Raw genomic sequence first — 23,936 nt, 5'->3', positions numbered from 1 at the left:
CCAAAAGAAGGATATTTCCTTTTCTTTCTCTTTTTGGGTCTATCACACTCGGAGAGAGTTCACTTTGGAGTTGAGAGATCCAAAGCTCGAATTAAAATAAACACAGGGTCGTGAGGGAGGACAGTATGGCGTATCTGTAGCAACTTGATTCTCTCAACTCTCTTCTCTCTCGCTTGAAAACCCTATTTAAATACAGAGCTAGGCCACCCCTTTCTCTCATTCAATTCTCTTCTAGTCTTCTACATTGCCCAACATCCCACGCCTTAGTGTCTTTGTGTAACTACACCGACCCATCTCCTCTTATTCAATTTCAAAGCAACGCAAAACTTAGCTCCATAACTCGTACTCCTTCTCCATTCCCCCAACACTTATTCTCCTTTTCACCCAACCACGTTCTTATATAAGTTGAACATACTCCCTTAAGGCTCCGACACTCACGAGTTCCTTCCCATTTGTCTCTTAAGCTTTAGCTATCATATATTTTCTCTCTTCGAGTATTTTGTTTTATTTACATATCAATCCTAAACGGCTAAACGATAAAGAATATGTCTAGCCGGAGGTCAAGATCTAGGCAATCCGGTGGTTCGAGAATCACTGATGATCAAATCAATGATCTCGTCACAAAGTTGCAGCAGCTTCTTCCCGAGATTCGCAACAGTAGGCGTTCCGACAAGGTAAAGTTATCTACTTCTATATATTTCCTCAGTACCAATATTCAGTATTTTAATTAGTTGATTTTTCTCCTGCCTTTTATGTTTATAGCTTCTCTTAAGAGGTTACTATCAAATGTAAACCCTAGAGTAATTAATCATTTAATCAGTGGCTAATCATTGATGGCAATGGCTCATGTGATGTAATGAATAAAGCTAGAATATAACGTGGGTCTTATCACTATTTTAGTCAATTTTATTTTATCCTGATAGAAGAGCTCGATAAGAGAGAAGAGATTTTGATTGTAGGGGTGCGTTTGATAATTTTGTTAACTAATACCTCTTATTAGTTTATAAGTACTCTCATATTCTTTCCAAGTGGTTATCTCTGGTGCAGTATGCAGTTTAGAGTGTTATAATGTTAGCTAATAAAAGTGAGTATCCATAGAAAACAAAATTATATGCTTTGAAAGTTGTAGAGAATCTAATCACGTAGGCTGTTAGAAATTAATTAGAGATTTGTGATATACAGGTTTCAGCATCGATGGTGTTACAAGAAACTTGCAACTATATAAAAAACTTGCACAGAGAGGTGGATGATCTAAGCGAGCGACTGTCGGAGCTATTGGCAACAACAGACACTGCCCAAGCTGCCGTAATCAGGAGCTTACTTTCGCAATAGATCAGAGAACCTGCGAGTTATTTCAGGACGACGACGTCGCATGATTATGGTTATTTAGATGATGATCAGTACTTCACTACTATAACGTTATGTAATAGGCATCGTTTATTCTTCTCAATTTGATCTATTTCTCTAGCATTTTTATATTTTTCTAGGGTTTTTGTTCAGTCGTCGATTTAGTTCTGTAGCTACAGGTTAATGATCATGATCGATGCAGAATATCCGTAGGCAAAGCTTTACTTGTACTGCTGTGTGTTACGATTGAGGAGTTGATGTCATATAATAAAAGACCTCTGATCATCAGTTTTACAATTAATCTCTTCTCGTTCGAGCACTCAATTAAATGTTAGTAATTTTGCTCAATGTATGTGATTGTTGAAACTTGAAAGAAAGCCGGCATATATCCAGTGACAGATCCATAATTCACAATTTGGGGGACTTGAATTTTTTTTCTTAACGACCGAAATGATAGAAATTTACAGCGTATAAAATATTTAATTATAATGTATTAGATGTATACCTTGTTGATGTGAAAATAGCAATTCATTTATAATCATCATAAATTTAGTCGATTGCAAAGAGAAATTTTTGGAATTAATTAAAGAGCTTAATCAAAATTAATGTCCAATGAAAATAAAATAGATTAATTACAAGTTGAAAAAATCAAAGAAAATTAGAAGTAAATGGAAAAATAGACACAAAAATTTGCATTTGTTGAAATTTGATCTTAAATGGGCTTGATATTAACAAACTTCAAAACCAAAAATACACAACTACACCATATAAACACATGGCATATATTTAGTTACTTATTTCTCAAATTCTTGGAGGGACTTGAGCCCCCTAAAACCCCCTAGATCCGCCCCTGCATATATCCTTAATATATCTGAATGAAACGTACAGCTGATTAAAAGTATGTTTTATATGTCGAATTATAGATCAGTTAAAAGTATAAGATTGAAGAACCCTAGCCCAGCCGACCCTTTCTGCTTGTTTGATTAATCAGTTATCAGTAAACGTATGGGTGCATGCAAATTAACTCTCGGTTGTCTAGAACTTCTTGTTTCCGCGCGCAGGATATATCTATGTGACTATGTATATTACTATATAGAAGTATGGGTTGCCCAGGCTATCCACAGTCCACTTTCACCATACTCCAAACAAGCATCAAAAGCTGCTTTTCCTGCTTCCACTGAGATTTTGCAAGCACATAAATTATTATCATGATGCGCAAATAAAAGGCGTTTTCTATCTTGAATCTCTCCACAAAATGTAAATGCACTATATACAACTATGTTTGATATAGTGAGAGAATTTAAACCGACTAACAATACGTAATTTGTCTTGTATGCAGATGATTCGTAATTAGTCTACTGTAGTTAATAAATATGCATACATTTACGTCTATTTCAACCTAATAATATTTTTGTAAGAGTAAAATGACTATATGAACATGATTCCTTCACCGAAGTAATTATTCTGTGTATCCGGAACACCACATGATATTGTCATGTAGTGTACTCAACTAATCATATTATTTTATGGTGTGATAAACATACAAGCGGTGAAAAAAATATTATTTAAATATGGGTAACCAATCAATAAACAAAAACACATGTAACTTAAAGAAGTACGTCACATAAACTATATACTAGTTACATATAATATTTTTTCTTCTTCAATGTGAATATGCTTTTGTAAACACGAACCACAATACAAAGAAATGTAATTCCCCAAATCAGACAAATTGTTTTAAACTTGTAATACAACTACGAGGGAGCACACTCTTGGGCTAAGGACTGACAATCAATCGTTTCTACGGGCCAATTCACTCACGGGTCAAGCTCCAGGTCCGGCCTGCAAACGACGTCGCTCCAATTATTCGTTGACAACAGAACAATTCGAGAGCCCCTTCGTCAACAACAACGAAGCAGGTGTCGGTATAATTTCACAAGCTTCTCCAAGATCAACCAAGATTTGAATCCCTTTCGGTAAAAGATCTCAAACCCTCTTCTGGTAATCGCTTATATAACCACTGATCACTCAGTTCACGTTTAAATAGAACATGGGTTTTGTTTGATTCTAAGTCTCAACTGTTTTGTATGTGGAAGTTGAATTTTTTTATATATTTCTGGGTTGTTGATTATGCAGATTTAGTTGGATTGGGTATTGAGTGAGTGAGGATGGTGTTGGTTTTGGCCTTGGGGGATTTGCACATACCCCACAGGGCACCTGATCTGCCTGCAAAGTTCAAGTCCATGCTTGTTCCTGGCAAGATCCAGCATATCATTTGCACTGGCAATCTATGTATCAAAGTATGTTTCTTTCTCATCTTTCTTTGATTCTTGTTTGGTTATAATCAGTTTTGCTTGTTGGGTTTTTGGTTTTTCCAAGTTATTTGCATGTGTAAGTTGGTTTGTGCTGGGTTTTAGCCTATTTAGTTGTTCACAAAGAGAGAATCTTTTAGATAGTTTTGGTGTTACATTAGTGTGTTTGTTATCAAGATTACATGGACTTGTGTTTGGAGTAATTCATCTATTACGGTTTTTGGATCGGTTAAGAGGACTTGTCATAGTGTTGATGCCTTCATTTGTTTGGTTTGATATGAACGCCACGGATTTCTTCATACTTTAGCGTTGGTGTTGTTAGACTGCACACAGCCATTTGGTTGATTGTACATTTACCGGAAGAGCTGTTGCTCCAAGAGATGGGTGGATTGAGCATAGATTTGTATCTGTTTGTATAGGGACACTTTACTAGTGTAATATCTTTGTGGCTACCTATGTTCAGTGTGTTATTGTTGTAACTCGGAATATGTTCTTTCTTGCTGAGAAATTTGTTATTAATTGCAGGAAGTTCATGACTACTTGAAGACTCTCTGTCCGGACTTGCATATTGCTCGAGGTGAGTATGATGAAGAGACACGATATCCAGAGACCAAAACACTGACTATTGGTCAATTTAAGTTGGGACTATGCCATGGCCATCAGGTTTGTTTCCCTAATGTCTCTTCTTTTGTCTCTATCCTTTTGAATTTCACTGTGTAGGTTTTAGTATCGCATGATATCATATTTGGTTATAGATGAAAACATTAGTTTTCTGTCTTTGTCTGATAGTGACCTATTACTCCTTACACCTGTCTCTTCCACACAGGGACACATCTCCGTAATAGAATATAAGCTTGATTTGTCACTTCAATCTTACTTGGTTTGTTAGATAACCCTCATCCCATGGTGCCTGTAATATGAAGCAGCTTACAATTTTTTGATGTTTTGTCCTTTTGAAGATTTCAGTAAAAACTTTTCTCACAGAACTTTAGCTCCTAACGCATAGATCCGCTACCACATATTGCTTCCTTTAGTGGCTTCACTAACTGGAGCCATTATTCATTGTAGTTGTTCATTTGGAATGCAATTAATGCAGTGTAGTTTCCATTTCTTTTTGGAAGTGATTAGAGAAAGATCTGCTTTGCCCGTAGAATCTCATGGTATTTCACCCTGTGAGAATTAGACTGTAATGACTTTTGTTTCTGGTGTAGGTTGTTCCTTGGGGGGACCTAGACTCTCTAGCCATGCTTCAAAGGCAGCTAGATGTTGATATCCTTGTCACAGGTCACACCCATCAGTTCACAGCCTACAAGCATGAAGGTGGTGTTGTTATAAACCCTGGGTCTGCCAGTGGAGCCTATAGCAGCATCACCTATGATGTCAATCCAAGCTTTGTCCTCATGGACATTGATGGCCTCCGTGTGGTTGTCTATGTGTATGAACTCATCGATGGGGAGGTTAAGGTTGACAAGATTGATTTTAAGAAGACAACTGCCGCTCATTGAATACATATTTTATCTGTTTGGATTTGCTATAGACTGTAGGAGTCCCCAGTTTTTTCTGTTAGTGACGTATGCAATCCCGTTATCTATATGTTTGTGGGAAATTTTCTGGCTTATAGAGATCGACTTGGGTTCAGAAAATTGTCTGGCAATTTTCTGGCTTTCTGTGGATTTGATTGACGACTTGTGATGATGGTCAGACTCATTAAATTTGTTAATGACTATTAGCTGTTTGTACGTCAAGATCTCTTCACAAATCAACTACATTCTCTTTATAATGAAGAAAAAAAGTGGAGAATGAAAACTGATATCACCATCAGTTACCTGGATGCTCCAATCCAATTATAAATCGGATTACAAAGTTTAAAGATTTGGACTCGCTAAAACGAGTTGCACACCTCGAAAAGTAGTCCGTATGTACAGTGGTTTACATTTTCCTACGTCAATTAGGAAACCTTTGTCTAGTACGAGAGAATGTGGAAAGTCAAAGAGCGCTTGAGTTACAGGCTTTGCTAATCACCATCCGAAACCCGAACCCACTGGTCATTATGAAAGAAAAGAATTGCAAATGCAAACGCAAATCCAAATCGAAACCCATTTGGCTTATCACACAGTGAATATATATAAATACTTGACGCTGGCAGCTGCCAAAGTCGCCATGCCATAAGCCTTTCATCTGATTACACGCCATACTTCCTTTGTTTTTTGTTTTAAAGATGCTGAGTGATTGTGAAGTATGGCAACCAGAAGATACAGAACTCAACCAATTTTACGACAATTCCTCAGCAGAACCCCATTTCGTGATCGACTTTTATGCTTACATTGATGAAAGATTGCAGTTTGGAAGGTTCAGTCCGCAGTGCCATCGTTTGACAGATAATAGGACATCCTGGTCTGAAATATCCTTCATGCTTTCTCAGGTGGGGGTTCCCCATCATGTTCAGCCATTAATGATCCAAAAGATCTCCACTGATGCTCAGGAGATAGCAAATGATCCTAGTAACATGTACCTCAAGACTATTCCGATGGTAGTCTATCTTAGAGTACCTCAAGACAGATCACCTGAATTCCCTGTCCCTGAGTTAAGGTTTGTCTTCACCAGTAAGTCAGCAATAGAGGAGATCCTTGAGTCGAGGGTGAAAATTGAAGGTTGCGAAGAGCAATGCATAATATGTTTGGATGAGATTCCGATAGGGGGTGAAGCCCCACGTATGCCATGTTCGCATGTGTTTCATGACAGTTGTATAGTGGCTTGGCTGGAGAAGAGCAATCTTTGCCCATTGTGTCGATTTGAGATTTGAGATGCCTGGCGAGTATGCATGACATTTCTCTCTTCATTCTTTTGGGGGATATTATTAGAAGTTTTCTGCAGAATGATAAAACTCTTATCAGTCTGTCAAGCTAGAATATGTACCATATAACTACTACTAAAATTTCAGTTAACTACTGTTGACAGTTTTGCTTGATTTCTCTTTCTGTTCTGTTCCGGTCCAAGTTGATATGTAATATAAGATCTATGGAATATGGAAGAGTTTGGTACCAAACTTCGAGTATCAACCATCTAATTTGTTGAACCAACCAGTTTGGTGACAATACAAGAATTCTGAATCATTCTGCTGCGCTTAATTTTATTAAGTAGCCACATATACGTCTAGTTTACACAAACTGAAAAGCATATACATATGCATCAGTACTAATTAGCTGTGAACCTATACACCATGGCATGGATGTAAGTTTCTCCGGGATTCAAAATTTGTGAAGGGAAATTTGGATGATTCACGGAATCTGGGAAACCTTGTGTCTCCAAGCACACTGCAGCATGCTTTTTATACACAAATCCCCCTTTCCCTTTCAAATCATCCAGCATGTTACTAGTGTAGAATTGCAGGCCTGGCTGGTTAGACCACAGTTCCATTTTCCGCCCCGAAACACTGTCATGCAGCATTGCAGCCTTCCTCAAGTGCTCAGGGCCGGAAGGATCCATTACATAGTTAATGTCATAACCATCAGGTAGCTCATTGATCGATCCTGCTACCAATCTCTCGGGGCTCAAGAAAATCATGGTACCTGTGGGGATGAGTTCATCATTCACTGGAGTGATGTTGGACCTGAAAATGTGGATTTTGTGTGAGAGGATGTCACCACTGTTGTGGCCTCGGAGATTCCAGTATGTGTGGTGGGCTAGAAATGCCATGTTAGTGTGCTTAAGAATATGGATCATGAATTCATGATATACATAATCAGTCCATAAATTATTCACCTTGTTCACCATCCCGGCTATCATAGGTGAATATTATATGACTACAGGTGCGGATCCAGCCCATGTGAGATTTATCTCCAGAAAAAAAAAACTCTTTATTAAAAAAAAATTTAACCAATAGATTGTACGGAGTCTCTTTGCTCTCATCTATACTTCTACCGTTCTACTGTATAACCCACAAATTTAGCTATTCTCTAGTTCTCTTCTAAGTTCTTTTAAAATTGAATCAGATACTGATTATAATAATTAGATACTAATTATGGAATTATTAGATTCTGAAATTTGGTGGGTATATGAGTTTGTTCACTATGTTGGTTAAACATATCTTATTGGAAATTTGGAATATGATTATGAAATTGGGTGTTAATGTGTTAGTCTTGCTACTGTCTTATTGAATAGTTGAATAGATTATAATCAGAGATTAAGTATTTTATTTGCTTATTTAAGTTTGGTAAGATTATAGGGAATTAGTGTCATCGATTTGAAATGATTTGAAATTTGGTGGTATGTTAGAGAATGGCCGAATGAGAGATTGAGTATTTGTCTGTGGATTAGTTAAGAACTTAAGATTATAGGGAATGGTAGGAATATTTAGGTTTAATTTACTTTTAATTATATGAACTTTATACACTGTATATTGTAAACCTGAAATTTTTTTTTTTGCCTTCGGCCAAAATTATAGTCCGTCCCATTAAATTCTAGGTATGTCCTTAAAATTAGCCCAGGTGATATGTTTATCCTGGATCCGTCACTTTATGACTATCTTTAATGTGACGCTTCACTGTCCACAGAACATCACTGAACCCTCTAGAGCCACCTGAGATATGAATCATATGATACATATACTTAAGTAATAGGAAGCCTTCTATTTATCAAGGAATACTAGAAGTGCAACTGAGATCATCTCTTATGATGAAGTTATATATTACCATGGAGAGTGTTTCCATGATCGTTAGCAACCAGCTTATAGTGGTTACCATTCAAAGTGAATTCAGCTCTACCAATTCTATTAGCAACACGCCCAACCGTGGCCCCAAAGTAGACAGAATCGTTCTAAAACAATGTCAAACAAAGGATGAGGCAAGATTAACTCTTTGATACTAGTGATATACAAAAGCCAGAAATTCATTAAAAACAAATTAGAAGAGTTGTAAACTGACAGAGTAATCTTTGAGGGATTCGAACCCAAGAACAACGTCATCTAATTTCCCTGAAAGTACCAAGAGGAAAGAATTTATACAATGAAACTAAAAGGCAATTGTTCAGGAATATTGAAAGCTTAAGATTACATATGAATGACAAACCATTCTTATCAGGAAGAACAACAGAGAGCACAGTTGCACCATAATTCGTCAGCTTCACAGAAAAATTTCCCTTCTTCAATTCATATATATCTCCCACCTTCTCGATCACCATTTGCCTCAGAAACACTCAAGATCAATGACAGAAAAAGAAAACACCAATACAAAGATATCCTATTCATCTTAGGTGAATTAGTTAGCCGACTTAGTTCTGTACCAAACAATCAAAAGGCCGGGGTGACAATATATATATATATATATATATATATATATATATATATATATATAAGATGTAGATGAATAGATGATAAGGATCAACACTGATTTGGTAATTGACAGATGTGAAGGCTTTTGTTGTGGATAACAGAATAAGGATAGTACAAATGATCGTTAGAAAGATAAGACTCATAAGATCTCTCTTTTACCATTCCATAAATGGTCAATCTGCCATTTTGATTAGGATGTAATGACCTACTTTGAATAGAAGTCGATCTTCTTACATTTCCACCTTTCAAGGCTTGAATTGTGGGATTCGAATGGAGAGAGAGAGAGAGAGAGTTATAAGAGTAATTATTATGTGTACCCGCCACACCACTGTCACTATCATGGGTTGTATGCAATCAATCATATTACGTCATGATATAATTAACATGTACGCGGTGAAAATGACAAAAGTTTATTTATATATAAGTACAAATCAGAAATAATCATAGTAAAAAATAGACCAATAACATTAAAAAGGTACGCCACGTGGGATATGTGGCAGATATATATAATAATTTCCCTTGTAAAAAGTAAAAAGAGAGTGCCAATTTTACACCGGTTATTTTACAGAATTGCATATAATTAACTCCTTTATTATACTATCAAGGGGAGCATGTTAGTGACGTTAAAATGTACATGACCATGACTATTGCTAGTATCATTCACGACATTCTTGTATATACGACAGAAAAATTATTATATGTGGGCATACTTATTTAATATTATTGGTATATTTTTTACTGTGTTTGTTCTAATTAGTTACTCATATTAAAATAATATTTTCATATTTCACCGTTTGCATGTTTACTACACCATCTAATAATATGATTAACTAGGTACAACACATGATAATACCACTTGGTGTTCCGGGTACACATAATAGTTACTCCACACGGCAATGCAAGAATATGTACATGCATGGGACCGTGGGTCAATAATATGTCATCCGATCTTAGCCAATCTACAAGATATGTGTACATACAAGACACTGTACGTACTGTGCATGCAGTGTGTACATATGTACTCGTCCCTGTACATACTGAATACATTCTATATCATTCGACCAAATTATCTCTACTCAAGACGTTGGATGCAAACTTGGGTGCACTAGCAACCTTAATAAAGACATCCTCCAGAGTAGTGTCAGATAGCCCCCAAGCATAGACTGTGAATATCTTCTTTGCATGCTCCACTGTCTGGAAAACATCTGCAATTCTGACCTCACTTTTCGCAAACTCGAATTTTTGTGTTCCGGCGAGGTGGTATACCCTGGTGGCATTCGGGGCGAGTCTCTGTATCAGAGTCTCTACTTCTTGGTCATAACATGAATCTGTTGTGATTGTGAACACATATGATCCTCCATATCTTCCCTTCAACTGCATTACAATATGCCATTTGATTACCACAATTAAATTCATAGTACTGAGTACTGACACTAGTTTAGCTTGACAATGTCTTCCCGATCCTGTTTAATTTACTGTGTTCTTGATTAGAACCTAATAGTGAGAACACACGCGTACCTCTTTTGGATTTCCTATGCACTGCATTCTTCCATCTACGAAAATTCCTATTCGATCACACAAGAATTCTGCTTCTTCCATGGAATGCGCTGCAATTTAACACAGCATGCATGCATCGTGAGTTAATTAATTAGTTAAGGAGGTAATTGATTTTAGATTGCTATAACATACAAGGAGAGAGAGAGAGATAGAGAGAGAGAGACTGGTTAGTATGATGACACGGCCTTGCTTAGCGAGCTTTATAACATTCCATAGAGTGTTTCTTGAAGCTGGATCGAGTCCGGTACTGGGTTCATCCAGGTAAACAGCCTACATGTATGGATTGGACCCATGAACAACTAATCAAAACTTTATGAACTTATAGTTAATTAAACTAACAAGTAGCTAGATTGGCATCATTCACAGATCAGCAGAGCTAGATCAATTTATTGATGATGAAGAAATACTTACTATAGGATTGCCTATGAGTGAAATGGCGACGCTAAGCCTTCTTTTCATACCTCCACTATATTGCCCTGCTCGTTTATCAGCAACACCGCCGTTAAATAGATTCAGATTCTTCAAAGAATCTTCCACTCCCTTCATCATAAACAAAACTAACTTATTATTTGGCAAATTCATTTAACAACATCTTTGTTCGAGCCAAACACATCTACATGCACTGATAAGCTCGCATGTTATGGCCGGTAATGCGGTATCCATAAATATATAGGTATCGGACTTACTCTGGTTAAGTGAGAACCTTTGAGGTTCTTAAGTCTCCCATAAAATAGAAGATGCTCTCTTCCTGTTAGGGTTGCCCACAGTAGGCTATATTTTTTCAGAAAGAAAGCAACAGTCAGATCGAATTTAGTACAAAAAGAACAGAACCATGAAAATCTCAGGAAAATTCTGCTTACTTGTGTTGTGGACAAACACCAATGCAGGAATATATTTCATGCATTTGAGTTACAAGGTCCAAGCCCTGAACATAGGCTGTGCCTGCAGTTGGCTTTTGGAGACCAATCAACTGTCCGAAGATATATAATTTAAGAATTAGCAGTGATATAATACAAAAACTCAAACACACACAAGATCACGAATAGAATAGATAGTACCATTTCGATAAAAGAGGTCTTCCCTGCACCACTAGGACCAAGCATACCAAAGCATTCCCCTTGAGGCAAAGCAAGAGACAATCCTCTCACTGCAAATTTCTCAGGGTTTCCATCTCTTCCTGGATACACCTTCTTTATGTTATCACATATCACAACATGACTTGTATACTTTGCTTCTTCCATCAGCTTATCAACTTTTTCTTTCTGCAGAAGGACATAAACTAAGCAACCAATGAGTACTGCATCTTTAAATCCATGGATCATGCATTACCTATATAAAATAAGAAGAAAAGGATTATGAATTACTTGCCTCGTGAGCGACATCAGGTTTCTCCATGTCACCAAAACCTTTAGATCCATGCCTCTGGATGCTTGGGATTCCAAGAGTTGGTGCTTTCTTTCTTCGCAGGAAGACCAAAGGAGATTTTCCCCATGTTACAACTTGATCAATGTAAAATGCAAGAAGAAGCAGCACAGCCGACTCTAATGCCATGATGATCAATACGTCTTTCATACCATTTACGCTATCATTCAAATCATCCCATTGCATACCTCTAGTATTCATGAATTTCCCTTCGGTGGCATAATTCATAAACTCCACTAGGCCTCGATAGAGAGAGAAGCCAGGGAACAACTCTAGAGTAATGATCCACGCTTCTGCATAAGGACGTGCAATATTAACGCAAACATGGATTAGTTGACCATTGTCATCATTAATTTATAATAATGAAATAAACTAAATAGAAGTGTAAATTTACATTATCAGCTTTTAGAAGTTAGAACTACTGTAATCTCCACTTACTATCCATGTATATATCATCGATTAGAGTCTGCAAGAAAGCCACTCCCAGAAGCCCACTTCCGAAGACGTAAATGTAAGCTACAACTGTGGTCATTGATATGATTTCGACTTAGACATTAGCACCTAATATAATAGACATGCATGAAGGACGATCCAACGTACAGACAGAGTAGTCAATCCTATATCAAACCTGTAGCACTCATAGTGGTCGAGAACATTGCCGACATAAGAAAAGCCAGCGCTATTTGCAAGTTTATTACGAGGAAGTAAAAGGTGAATTGGAGGGAATAGTCATGTTTGTAAAAGAAGGTTAACCCTGCAGTAAAGATAGATATACATAAACTTCGACCAGATACAGACATATCACAAGTAATAATAAGAGAAATGGTTCGGCATTTGAGTTGCTCATAATTTACTTACCAAGAATTGAGCCAAATCCAACGAAAAATATAATGTAGCACATAGATATAGTAAGAAAATAAGAATATGAAATCATCCAATAAGGTCCATCACCGAGACCATGCATTTTCATCATCACTCTCAATCTTTCTTGTTTCTCATAAACCAGAGATGCCAACACAACCTACAAGAACAGAAAATCTATATTAGACTTAATTATAAAATAAAGTCTTATTATACACTTGTGTTATCACGAACATCATTGATCTTACCGGGAACAATTGTAAAATAATCCACGTAAACAGCAGTGGACCTATAAGTGCCCCAACATCGACCGGAGGGATTCCGGTGGTCAAACCCTTGGGCATTTCTTTGTTAAAGTCGAACATAATTTGTGTCCTACTATTTCCTTTCAGAAACCAAAGGTACGCGTTTGATGCCTGTGAATTACAATTGTTAGATCTGTTAATACTGATCGATCAAGCCTATAGCCCTGTACTATGTATTAAGTAAGTGAACATTTGTTATTGCATGCATGCATGCAGTAATTCTTAAGTAATCGAATACCATATTGACCAAGCGTGGAACTCGTCTCAACTCCTTATTGGTGTTTGAATTGTACCATATGGTCACATTGAAAGTATTAGTATCCGAATTTGAGATATCAAACGCTGCAAGAAGACATCAACATACTATCATTATTATTCCCCTACATGTATATATATATATGTATGTATGTATGTATGTATGTAGTGCATGTGTGTAAATCAAGTAGATTAATCAGCTAATTACCTGTTAGTATTTCATTAATTTTGTTCTCTTTGTTCCCCTTCGCGTCACCTTTGAACAGTTCATCGTTTATTTCAGTAGAACTATTACGCCACAATATTAGACACGGGAGACAATAAACATCTACATGTTTCAAGACAAAAGATTCACTAGGTCACGAGTACAATTGCAAGTAATCAGCACGCTGGTGTGCAACGAAATCAAGATATACATTGACCATGAACATTATACTGTACACAATTACAGAAGTTATACTCCACACCAGTTATACTACAACCAAACCAAGATCTTAATAGTTCTTACCTACCCCAACTACTGGGGTATTATCTGGTGATAGTTGTAGTTGTGTAACATTATGATATTTTTTGGTAGAGTCTTCCTTGTCTTTTTTTACGATTGCGGAGTCTTCATCCTCATCTTTTGTAGAGTCTTCTTCCTTATCGATGTTATTGCATTCAAGCTGCAGATTTTTAATTCCATTCGAGGAAGAAAAACTCGAATCCTGATAAAGTGTTCTTGGCGGATCGTGGTCGGTACCCTTGACATATATATATCCAGAATAAATTAGCTCATAATTAGTATTTACTAGATACCAAATAGAACAAAGAACAAAGGATCGAGAAGAAGAGAAATGACATGCAACATATATATACCATAACGAATTTTGAGAAATCCGTCACGTTGCTGGTGGATTTGTCCGGGATGCTACCCACCGGCAACATGTTTAAACCCAAGCCTGCATTAAAATACGATAAATGAAGTAAGGTAAGTTCCTGATTTTTATTCATATTACGCTAGCTAATTGCTATAAATAACTAACAAACCACAAATATTGAGATATATTGACAAGAACAATAATGCAAAGAAGAATCATTCTTACTTTGTGCTATTGTCTGGTCATTCCCAGTTATGAGTATGGTCACAGGACGAGGTTCCTCTTTTGAGTCGGGCAAGTCCGTCCATGGAAACAAATCACTTCGGACAGCACGATGTTCAGTTGGTGGTACTTGTAACAGGGGAGGAAATTCTACAGGAGAAGGGATTGGACACTGTAGATGAAATTCTTGGAATCCACATTTTTCTGGGCCATTTCTAACAGCATAGATATCTGTTAAGTATTGGATTAGGGCACATAAGATGCAGAAGAAAGCTGGTATTAAAATGAGCGTAATGTTGGCGCACATTCTTCGTTTCTACATGAGACAAAAAAAGGTTTCAGATATGCATGTATGCCGGACATGGCTCGATCGATTAATTTCACCACCATATATATAGCATAAAAAAAGATACAAGACCTGAAAGGTTAAGTTCTTTCTGAGCAAAGCATTGGATTGGACCCAGAAACTAGCTTGACTACCAACAAACTCCGCCATTGCTCGATTTTCAAAAGGAAGGGATTCACAAGAAACCCTTATTTGAATGTCAACGTCAAAGATTCAGAATCAAGTTTCAAAGGAAGGACGAAAGAAGAAGCTGTATTGTGAAGAAAAGAAAACACAGGACTCACTATATATACCCTCGCTTTAACATGACCTGCATTCTCTTTTTGCTAAATTAAGCAAGTCTCTTGACGTAAAGCCCGATATGTTGGGTTTTGACTCTCCATTAACCATCACAAATGAAATCGTTGGAAAAGAAAAGAAAAACTCATTATATAGATATGGACGGCTAAATGATCAGCTTCTTTATGAATTATGATGCCTCTAATTTCACATCATTTTCTTATTTGCCTGGTAATAGTAGTTGGCTCCCAAATTTGGGAAATACCAGACTAAATTATGCCATTTACTAATAAACTTTGCTCCATAGGAACAAATTAAGCACCGGTATTTGAACAGAGAACCAAATGAACTTGAAGTATCTGAAACACTATTACGTGTGTCAGCTTCCCTTGATGAAAGATTTCGTCAGATCGGATCCATGCATAAATGGTGAACATTGTTTTTGCTACTGCCTTGAATACCAGGATATATAGTACTCATACGTAGGCAGCTCAATCTTATTAGCATTAGGAAAATAGAGTTTGCACCGAGCTTTACCCCACATCACCCTCATGAATTGAAGATCGCCCTCATTATGTGTTTGCTGTGAAACTATAAACTCCTCCATATATAGATCAGCATGTAACTAAAAACTCCTCCATACTACGAATGCTTCTTGGACATATTCTATATAAACAATGAGAGATTCATTACAGCAAATATCGTCGTGCATATGGACATACCTATATTTATATCGATCAGCTCTTGAAGACATGTCTGTTTATAAGTCCGTATAATAAGGAATATTGACATAGAGAACTAAATGGTGGCAATCATGCCAACACATCGGAGGCTTGAGCCCCAAGTGCGACCTTGATGAAGACATCCTCCAAGGTAGTATCAGCTAGACCCCATGCAAAAACTGTAAACTTGCTCTTTGCATTCTCCACGGCTTGGAAAACATCGGCAATTTTGACTTCTTGTTTTGGCAACTCAAACTTCTGGGTTCCGGAGAGATGATATATTTTATTAGCATTTGGGGAGAGATTCCGCACTAAGTTCTCCACCTCTTCTTCGTGATTTGAAGATGTCGTCATTATAAACACATAAGATCCTCCATATCTAGCTTTCAGCTGTATTATAGATTTATAGTTATACATTTAGAAACTGACTAGAAACACAGATAATAGTGATGATCGATGCTAGTATATACCATCGAGATGTTATGGCACTAATTTATTGTACCTCTTTTGGGTTTCCTATGCACTGCAAGCTTCCATCAACAAAAACTCCTAAACGATCACAAAGAACCTCTGCCTCTTCCATGGAGTGCGCTGGTATGGTTACAAGCTTTATAAGTGAATTGAATTAAAGAGGCAAAATAGGTCATCATCCTGGATGTGATTTGACTGGGCTAGCGCTGAGAGAGAGAGAGAGAGAGAGAGAGAGAGAGAGAGTACTTGTTAGGATGATTGCACGATCTTGTTTTGCCCGCTTCACAACATTCCATAAATTATGTCTTGAAGCTGGATCAAGTCCAGTGCTGGGCTCATCCATGTAAACAACCTACAAAGAGTTTGCAAAAGCAGTCAATAGGATATGAAGAAGTTTACAGGTCCAGGAAAATTGTCCCAGAGCTAGAGTGGCCCAACAATTATCAAGACATACTTTAGGATCGCCTATTAGTGAAATTGCGACGCTAAGCCTTCTTTTCATACCACCACTGTACTTTCCAGCTCTTTTGTCTGCAACCCCTCCATGAAATAGATTAACACTCTTCAAAGATTCTTCTACTGCCTTGAGAAATAAAATTTAGACGCAAAACAAGGAAACACAGATAAGCTTAATCTGCAAGTACAAAATAAATAAATGTATTATGTATGTAATGACTTGCTTGTCTTAATTATCAGCAAGCACAAAACAATTAGCGGCATGTAATGACTTACTTGTCTTAGTCCAGAACCTTTGAGATTCTTCAGTCTTCCATAAAAAAGTAGATGCTCTCTTCCAGTCAGGGTTTCCCATAGTAGGCTGCAAGATGTCCGAAACTCAAAATTTTATTTAATTCAAAGGAGAAAGACCAGAGAAGGAAAGTAATGCCTTCTCGACAGATCAGGCAGATAGCACAGCTTACTCATGCTGTGGGCAAACTCCCATGCTGGTATAGATTTTATCCATCTGAGTGTTGATCTCCAGTCCTTGAACAAAAGCCGTGCCAGAGGTTGACGGTGTCAGACCAATCATCTGTAGAAAGATATAGAGATGCATGAACCCAAAGAATCACAAGAGCAATGAAATGTAAGAATGTAGAAGTCACAGGACAACATCCGAAGGGGAGAGCCAAGCCCAGATATATTAACCCCGCAGACACAGCACTTTAGAGCTGAGGGAAACAGACGTAAATAGTTATAGCTCAGGCTAACGTGACCCAAGTTATTCACTAATGTTGTTCAAATATAAGAGAAATTGAAGTTATTATCTCCAATAAAAATGTATTTTATATGTTGGAGCAATATAACATTATTGATTGATTTCTAAACAAACTGTTTCAGCTTTTCATCACATTTTCTTTCATATAATCAAATGCAAAGTGGTAATGAATACTGCTTCCACCAGAAAACGGGGAAAACAAATATGGGGAAGGCAATTCATATAAAGTAAGTAAATGGAAAAGTTTCAATCAGTATACTCACCATATTAATAAAAGAGGTCTTGCCAGCCCCATTAGGGCCAAGCATACCAAAGCACTCCCCTCGAGACAACGCAAGAGACAACCCTCTCACAGCAAACTTCTCAGGGTTTCCATCTCTTCCAGGATAAACCTTTCTGAGATTGTTGCAAATAATTGCATGACTTGTATCAGGTTCCAGTAGCAACTTGTTGACCCTCTCCATCTGGAAAGGAAGAGAAAGCTTTGTTCATGTTCAAAGAAAGATGAAAACTTCTATGTATCCAGAAGTGTGCATCAACAAAATACCAACTGGAATATTTATGAGTGGCAACATGAGATATGTTGAGGGTTCACAACTAAAGAACTATTATCAAATCATATAACAATCACTTAATGAATCATAGAAATCCTAAATGGGTGTGATTTTGGAACTCCACTTCTCAACACTTTTCCATTTCACTCCACATTAAGTACTTAAGTGGACTGCCAAATCACTTCCTTAGAAAAAAATCAGTTTCATGACTTTCATCTGTCAACTTAAATGATCTGAAACTCATTACAGCAATTTGTACCATTCCTTGTGGTGCACCACCAAACTGGCTCACTCAGCGTTAAAAATTGGTCAGTATAAATAAACAAATAATGCAGACTGAGAATCGCAAGAAAGAGATACCTCTTGCCCAACATCAGGTTTGTCCATCTGAAAAAGCACTTTAGAGTCCTGCCTTTGAAAACTACGCATCCTCCAAGATGATAATTTCTTCTTTCCGTTTTGAAAGAAACGTAAATGATATTTCACACTTCCTGATGATGATACAGCTTGGTCTAGGTAATATGCAATAAAAAGCACCACAAACCACTCGACAGCCATGATAATCCAGACCTCTTTCATCCCGTTCTGTTTATCACTCAAATCTCGCCACCGCATCCCATCAGTCCCCATGTAATTCCCAATAAAGGAATACTGGGCAAACTCATATAAGCCCCGATATAGAGAGAAGCCGGGATATAGCTCAAGAACAGTGATCCATCCTCCTACAATAAACAAAAACAATTTCACAATTTTTCTGAGTTTTTCTTTCTTGAAGTAAAATGTAAAAGTGGCAAAGTTAGGAGATTATGATACATGTTAATCCACTTACTAGGTACTGACGGGGTGTGGAGAAAGAACTCAAAAAGAGAGGCTCCCAAAAGCCCAGTTCCAAAGACGCATATATAACCTATGACTGTTATCATCAAAATAATCATGATAGGCATGTCTATTAACTCATCATGCAAGATTAAAATTGAGAAGTTCCAACTAGTCCAATTTGAAAAGATCCAAACCTGCAGAAGTCTTCACATTTGAAAACATAGTAGATACTAGAAAAGCCGTTGATACTTGCAAGTTGATATAGATGAAGTAAAAGACAAATTGGATGCTGTAGTCATTCAGTGTGAAGAATTTTAGTCCTGTAAAAAAATCAGCTTTATCAAGCTAATTCATCAAATACTTTGTTCAAGCAAATGGAAGTAAAGCCAGAGTAATATAGTTTTTGAGAATAATTCTTACCTATAAGCGAGCCAAATATAACAAAACATAACATGTAGACTGAAGATACTACAAGAAAATACATGTACGAAATCATCCAATAAGGTCCATCACCAAGTCCATGCATTTTCATCATGATTCTCAATTTCTGTTCTTTCTCATATACCAGTGATGTCAACACCACCTACATAAAAATTGAGGAAGGGAAAGGTATAAGTAATAATTGGCTATAAGAATTGAGGAAGGGAAAGGTATAAGTAATCATGTCTAGACAATAGACATAGATCAAATTCCTGAGCATAGCATGGGGGATTAGATGGGAAAACTGACACATTTACAACTATTTTTTGTGCTAATTTGAAAGGTTGCAATTGATTAAGGACAGCCTCGCATAAGAAAATACAATGTGATTCAAAACAGATGGATAGGTTCAGTTTCAATTTCAGAGGCAACCATGGCTAAGTTGTGTAAGCACTTGTAGCATGGCTTGTTAATTTCATGACTACAATAGCCAGGAGGATGCAAGACAACAAAGATGATGCTGACAATGTCCCTAATTACTTTACAATCATTCAGAAAGAAAGGTGAATACTTGTAATTTGTAAATGTGATTAGCTATTAATTTTTATTTTTTTTACATATAGCAAAATCCATGGCAGAAGACAAGTCTTGTTAAACTTGACCAAGTCATATGGATTAACAATGCTTCCCATACTCACCGGGAATAGCTGTAATATGACCCACGTGTAGAAGAGTGTGCCAATAAGAGAAGAAAAATCCAGCCTGAGACTGGTTTCGGGCTTGGGCATTTCTTTGATAAATTCAAGCAAAATGTTTGTACCATATCCTAGCAGAAACTGAAGGTACGCGTTGGATACCTGTGAACAGATAGAATCTTAAGCAATCATTATTGTATGTCAGTTGAAAACCGATAATAATAATAATAATAATAATAATAATAATAATAATAATAATAATCATATATCGTCCTACTGAGGAAAACAATTTAACCAAAATTCACATGCAGTGTCAAATGTGGGAGATTAGAAATTTCATTGGTCATCAACTGATTATAGATCTTTGATTGCAACTACAGATAAGAAATGCCCTAATAGCCACATAGTAAACATTAGGAATATTTGTTAGAAACCTAGTACTGGCTGCACACTCCGGACAGGGACAACTACAACAACACTAATGCTCTAGCAGCATGAAGGTTTGGATAACACTCTATTTCCCACTTTTCTCAGTCTTGCTCTATCTTCAGAGTCAAGCCTGCCTGAGTTAGCAACTTTTGGATAAAGAGACCATATTCTTTAAACAACTTGTAAGATGTCATGGAAAATATTCTCATGACTCACACGGACTTCAAATATAAAAATAAAACCATTACTCTAGGTTAAACACAATATACATGAGTTAGATATATACCAAATTTACTGAGCGAGGAAGCCGCAGCAAAGAAATAGGACCATTGCCTGTGTCATTCTTAAAGGTTGAATTGTACCATATGCTCACATTAAAGTTGTTCTCATTTGAGTTAGAAAAGTCATAAGCTGCAAGAAAAACCACCATCAGTATTGATCTGCAAATACAATGCTTGTCACATCAAATGATCAAGGCAGATACAATCATTCGATACCTGAAAGTAGTTCATTGATCTTCCTCTCTGAATTCCCATATCTGTAACCCTTATATAGCTCATTGTTTACCTCAGATGAACTATTGCGCCACACATGCAAACCTTGAGCACATCTCACCTCTGGGTTCAAAATAATTTAGGTGTCTATAAGAATTAGAAGGTGACATGCAAAGAATTGTTGTATGTGGCCACAGAAATAAATAAAATTTTCAAGGACCGAACACAACGAAGTTCAAAGCAGAACTTGCATGCTTTCCCAATGAATGTGTGTACGAGCGTACACCAAAAATTTACACTTTTAGATCTATTATAAACAAAGGAGGAAAGATGTGTTTACCTTGTTCTATCAGAATGGATGATATATTAATGGGAACAGAAAACACAGGGTTGTCTGAGCATTTGCTTTGCACATTATACATCGGGAGACCCGAATAGAAAGCAGGATCAAGGAAATTGGAATATTCAGGCATTGATTCTGAGCCCTGAAACATTTCAAAAAAAACTGACATAAAGGAATAGTAATGAAGAAACTAAATAAGACAAATACTAAAGATGTTTAAAAGGATGGAATTTTCCAAAAAAATAAAAAGTAGAAAAGGAATGCGGAGATAGACAACTTACTAAGACACTACTGGTTAAACTATCCAGGTTATCAGAGGAATTCAAAGTAAAAGGACTTGTGAATATATTCCGAGCCACAACTAACAGAATGCAGACAATAACAGTGTTAAGTGAATCCGAAATGAACATACTAAGAAGCAAGTACCAGATAAAGAGAGGGTAATACCTTCACTGAGGGAATGATTATTCCCAGTGAACAATATGGTCACAGGACAAGATCCTGTCCTCTTGCATGACTCACTTGGCAAGTCTTTGTATGGTACAACATCAGATATCACCACGCGAAAGTCAGGATTAGGCATTTGAAGCAATGGCAGCCATTCTGGAGGATGAGGAATAGGACAAGTGGCTGCTTGATCCAAAGTTGAGTATTCCAATCCACAAACTTTCTCACACTCGCCGTCTCCGTTCGTATCAATACAAACACAGCCACACCTATTTTCAGGCTTGTCGAGTTCATGGTTGACCAATATTTGGATGAGAAGCAGCATTATACAGAGAAAAATTGGGACTGAAACTAGCCTAACATTCTGTTTCATATTCCGTTTCTGCATAATAATAAAAACACATACAGCATTATCATCACATTTCATATTTCTCAAAGAGCCACACAATTTCCATCTCAAATCTTAACATAGGTTAGATCAAACCAACACAATAATCAAAATTCACCGACTGAAATGAACCCAGAAAGTAAAATGGTAAAAAGGTAACAGCTTGATAATGAAAAGCGATCAAGAATCTATCTTTATGTAGCAGAACGAAAGAAACAAGCAAACCCAGAAATCTTGAGGGTCTTTCAATTCGTCACAGTAACATAAAACCAAATTAGACGTAAACCCAGCAGAAGAAAAAGAGGAGGGGACCTGGAAAGTTAGGCTCTTTCTGAGCAGAGCATTCGCACGAGTCCAGAAGCTGGCACGGCCGTGATTTGATGTTTCCATTGAATACCAACTTGGAAAACAGTAGCAGACAATATGAATTTCCCACTCAAAATTGAAGCTTGCTCATCCCTCCCTCAGAGTTTGGTGCTTGTGGAGACCAATCAACCGGCTTTGTAGTTTGTAGTGAAGAGCTTTTTCTTCTTTTTTTGGACTTCTTTCAGATAATAATTAATAATAGACAACATTTTGATTGATTGGCGAAACCGGACATCTAATAGCTACACGTAATTCATTTGAGAATTCCATCATTTTGACTAGAACCGGCGATCACAAATCGGGGACGGGGCTCTCTCATCAACTTATTTTTGGTACGATTGTTTTAATATGTTAAGATAAAATAGACTTAAAAATATATAAAATATTAATATTTATACTAATTAGGCAGATATTATGTTACTTTGTGTTACAATGGGCACAACATTTTAGCATATGTTATTGAAATGAGTAAAGAGTGGGCCAAATTCGTACTGAGTGGATGTATATATATATTCAAAAACATATCAATCTCTATATAACTCGAGTTCGCGACATAATGATGTCACATGATAGTTCGGAACGATCTAATAGATATTTTGTCAAAATCATGACAACTAATGTATTTACAAGACATTTATCATAGAGCTTATTATATAGCTAATATACATTTCATCGGTCTTGTTTTTTCTTTATCTCTTTAATACTTTAATGCTGAGGGTCAAACTCAATTTTGTGAATATATTATTCACTGAAGATCTAACTTAGAATAATGAGAAAGGTTTGACCAAGGAGAACCGAGCAATAACACTATTAGACTAGTATTAGTCCTATATATCTTTCATTTTGACTTAAAAAAACATAAAGACACGGTTTCTTGTAAGACATGCTAAGGCAACGGTGATTATAAGATTATGTAGCTAGTATACCTACTTACTCCATGAATGGATCAACATCATTTTTCTAATTAGAGTGTCAATGGAGAGGAAATTTCTTCCAAGTTAGCTAGCAAATGAACTCTCGTAATTTATAGAAACAAGGCCTGAAAGTATCACTAAAGCTGACGATATCCCTCTATTTCTTGCAATACAAGACAATCGTGTCTCAATTTTCAACATATCGATTGTAACTTGTAAGTCATGCATACCACGTAATGAATTATATTTTTATATGAAGTATGAACATTTTCGAAGAACTTATAAGATAAACTGATCACAGTGAAAATCAATGGATATTACTTTCTAAAAAAACAAAAATTACATTGTGGCAAATTAGCAAATCACACAAACACTGATCAAAATATCAAATGACGCATTTCAGTTTTACACTTTTACAGAGCACCAAGACCTGTTTGGGAATTTTACTTGGGAGTGAGAAGTAACAACCAACGGCTGTACCGTGTGATAATTTTTCGTAAATAAAAAAAGTGAGTAACTATTTTTGAAATAGTGGCGCAAAATAGGGAGTTCTATCCGTAAGC

At 36.7% G+C, this 23,936-nt stretch overlaps 5 protein-coding genes and 1 pseudogene across 8 annotated transcripts; 3 read left to right on the top strand and 3 right to left on the bottom strand.

Annotated features, from left to right (window-relative positions):
• Positions 1-255: 255 nt before the first annotated feature.
• LOC126794740 (transcription factor PRE3-like) lies at positions 256-1,613 on the top strand. Its single transcript, XM_050521512.1, has 2 exons — positions 256-674; positions 1,183-1,613. Exons 1-2 carry the CDS (start codon positions 546-548, stop codon positions 1,330-1,332), a joined length of 279 nt encoding a protein of 92 aa, XP_050377469.1. The 5' UTR covers positions 256-545; the 3' UTR covers positions 1,333-1,613.
• A 1,573-nt stretch (positions 1,614-3,186) lies between these two features.
• LOC126794370 (vacuolar protein sorting-associated protein 29) lies at positions 3,187-5,398 on the top strand. Of its 2 annotated transcripts, none has more exons than XM_050521070.1 (4): positions 3,187-3,323; positions 3,484-3,647; positions 4,185-4,322; positions 4,871-5,398. In XM_050521070.1, exons 2-4 carry the CDS (start codon positions 3,516-3,518, stop codon positions 5,162-5,164), a joined length of 564 nt encoding a protein of 187 aa, XP_050377027.1. In that variant the 5' UTR covers positions 3,187-3,323; positions 3,484-3,515; the 3' UTR covers positions 5,165-5,398. The 2 variants fall into 2 exon arrangements, with proteins under 2 accessions (XP_050377027.1, XP_050377026.1); XM_050521069.1 differs by having other exon boundaries at positions 3,246-3,348.
• A 170-nt stretch (positions 5,399-5,568) lies between these two features.
• Positions 5,569-6,462, top strand: LOC126793889 (uncharacterized). The gene has a single exon (XM_050520519.1). The coding sequence runs from the start codon at positions 5,878-5,880 to the stop codon at positions 6,460-6,462; it is 585 nt and encodes a 194-aa protein (XP_050376476.1). The 5' UTR covers positions 5,569-5,877.
• Positions 6,463-6,800: 338 nt separating this feature from the next.
• LOC126793380 (uncharacterized) lies at positions 6,801-8,904 on the bottom strand (annotated as a pseudogene).
• A 1,137-nt stretch (positions 8,905-10,041) lies between these two features.
• LOC126793887 (ABC transporter A family member 10-like) lies at positions 10,042-14,966 on the bottom strand. Its single transcript, XM_050520517.1, has 19 exons — positions 14,889-14,966; positions 14,474-14,786; positions 14,247-14,329; positions 13,988-14,131; positions 13,856-13,863; positions 13,597-13,742; positions 13,372-13,475; positions 13,077-13,244; positions 12,826-12,988; positions 12,596-12,721; positions 12,406-12,489; positions 11,914-12,260; positions 11,604-11,807; positions 11,406-11,515; positions 11,232-11,316; positions 10,957-11,085; positions 10,710-10,815; positions 10,507-10,595; positions 10,042-10,362 (listed from the first exon to the last, which is right to left on the bottom strand). The coding sequence occupies exons 1-19, from the start codon at positions 14,964-14,966 to the stop codon at positions 10,042-10,044; spliced, it is 2,808 nt and encodes a 935-aa protein (XP_050376474.1).
• A 769-nt stretch (positions 14,967-15,735) lies between these two features.
• LOC126796277 (ABC transporter A family member 7-like) lies at positions 15,736-22,726 on the bottom strand. Of its 3 annotated transcripts, XM_050523059.1 has the most exons (18): positions 22,406-22,722; positions 21,706-22,087; positions 21,540-21,619; positions 21,256-21,400; positions 20,919-21,038; positions 20,708-20,832; positions 19,996-20,154; positions 19,298-19,460; positions 19,072-19,197; positions 18,888-18,971; positions 18,419-18,780; positions 17,768-17,968; positions 17,209-17,318; positions 17,021-17,105; positions 16,743-16,871; positions 16,535-16,640; positions 16,320-16,408; positions 15,736-16,207 (listed from the first exon to the last, which is right to left on the bottom strand). In XM_050523059.1, the coding sequence occupies exons 1-18, from the start codon at positions 22,481-22,483 to the stop codon at positions 15,908-15,910; spliced, it is 2,844 nt and encodes a 947-aa protein (XP_050379016.1). In that variant the 5' UTR covers positions 22,484-22,722; the 3' UTR covers positions 15,736-15,907. The 3 variants fall into 3 exon arrangements, with proteins under 3 accessions (XP_050379016.1, XP_050379018.1, XP_050379017.1); XM_050523061.1 differs by lacking the exons at positions 15,736-16,207; positions 16,320-16,408; positions 16,535-16,640 and having other exon boundaries at positions 16,750-16,867; positions 22,406-22,726; XM_050523060.1 differs by lacking the exons at positions 15,736-16,207; positions 16,320-16,408; positions 16,535-16,640 and having other exon boundaries at positions 16,783-16,922; positions 22,406-22,726.
• Between the last annotated feature and the right edge of the window lie 1,210 nt (positions 22,727-23,936).

This window comes from Argentina anserina, chromosome 5 (genome assembly GCF_933775445.1).
Source record: "Argentina anserina chromosome 5, drPotAnse1.1, whole genome shotgun sequence".
Lineage (NCBI taxonomy): Eukaryota > Viridiplantae > Streptophyta > Magnoliopsida > Rosales > Rosaceae > Argentina > Argentina anserina.
Note: the sequence above shows the minus strand (reverse complement) of the source record. Positions and strands in the feature narration are given on the sequence as shown.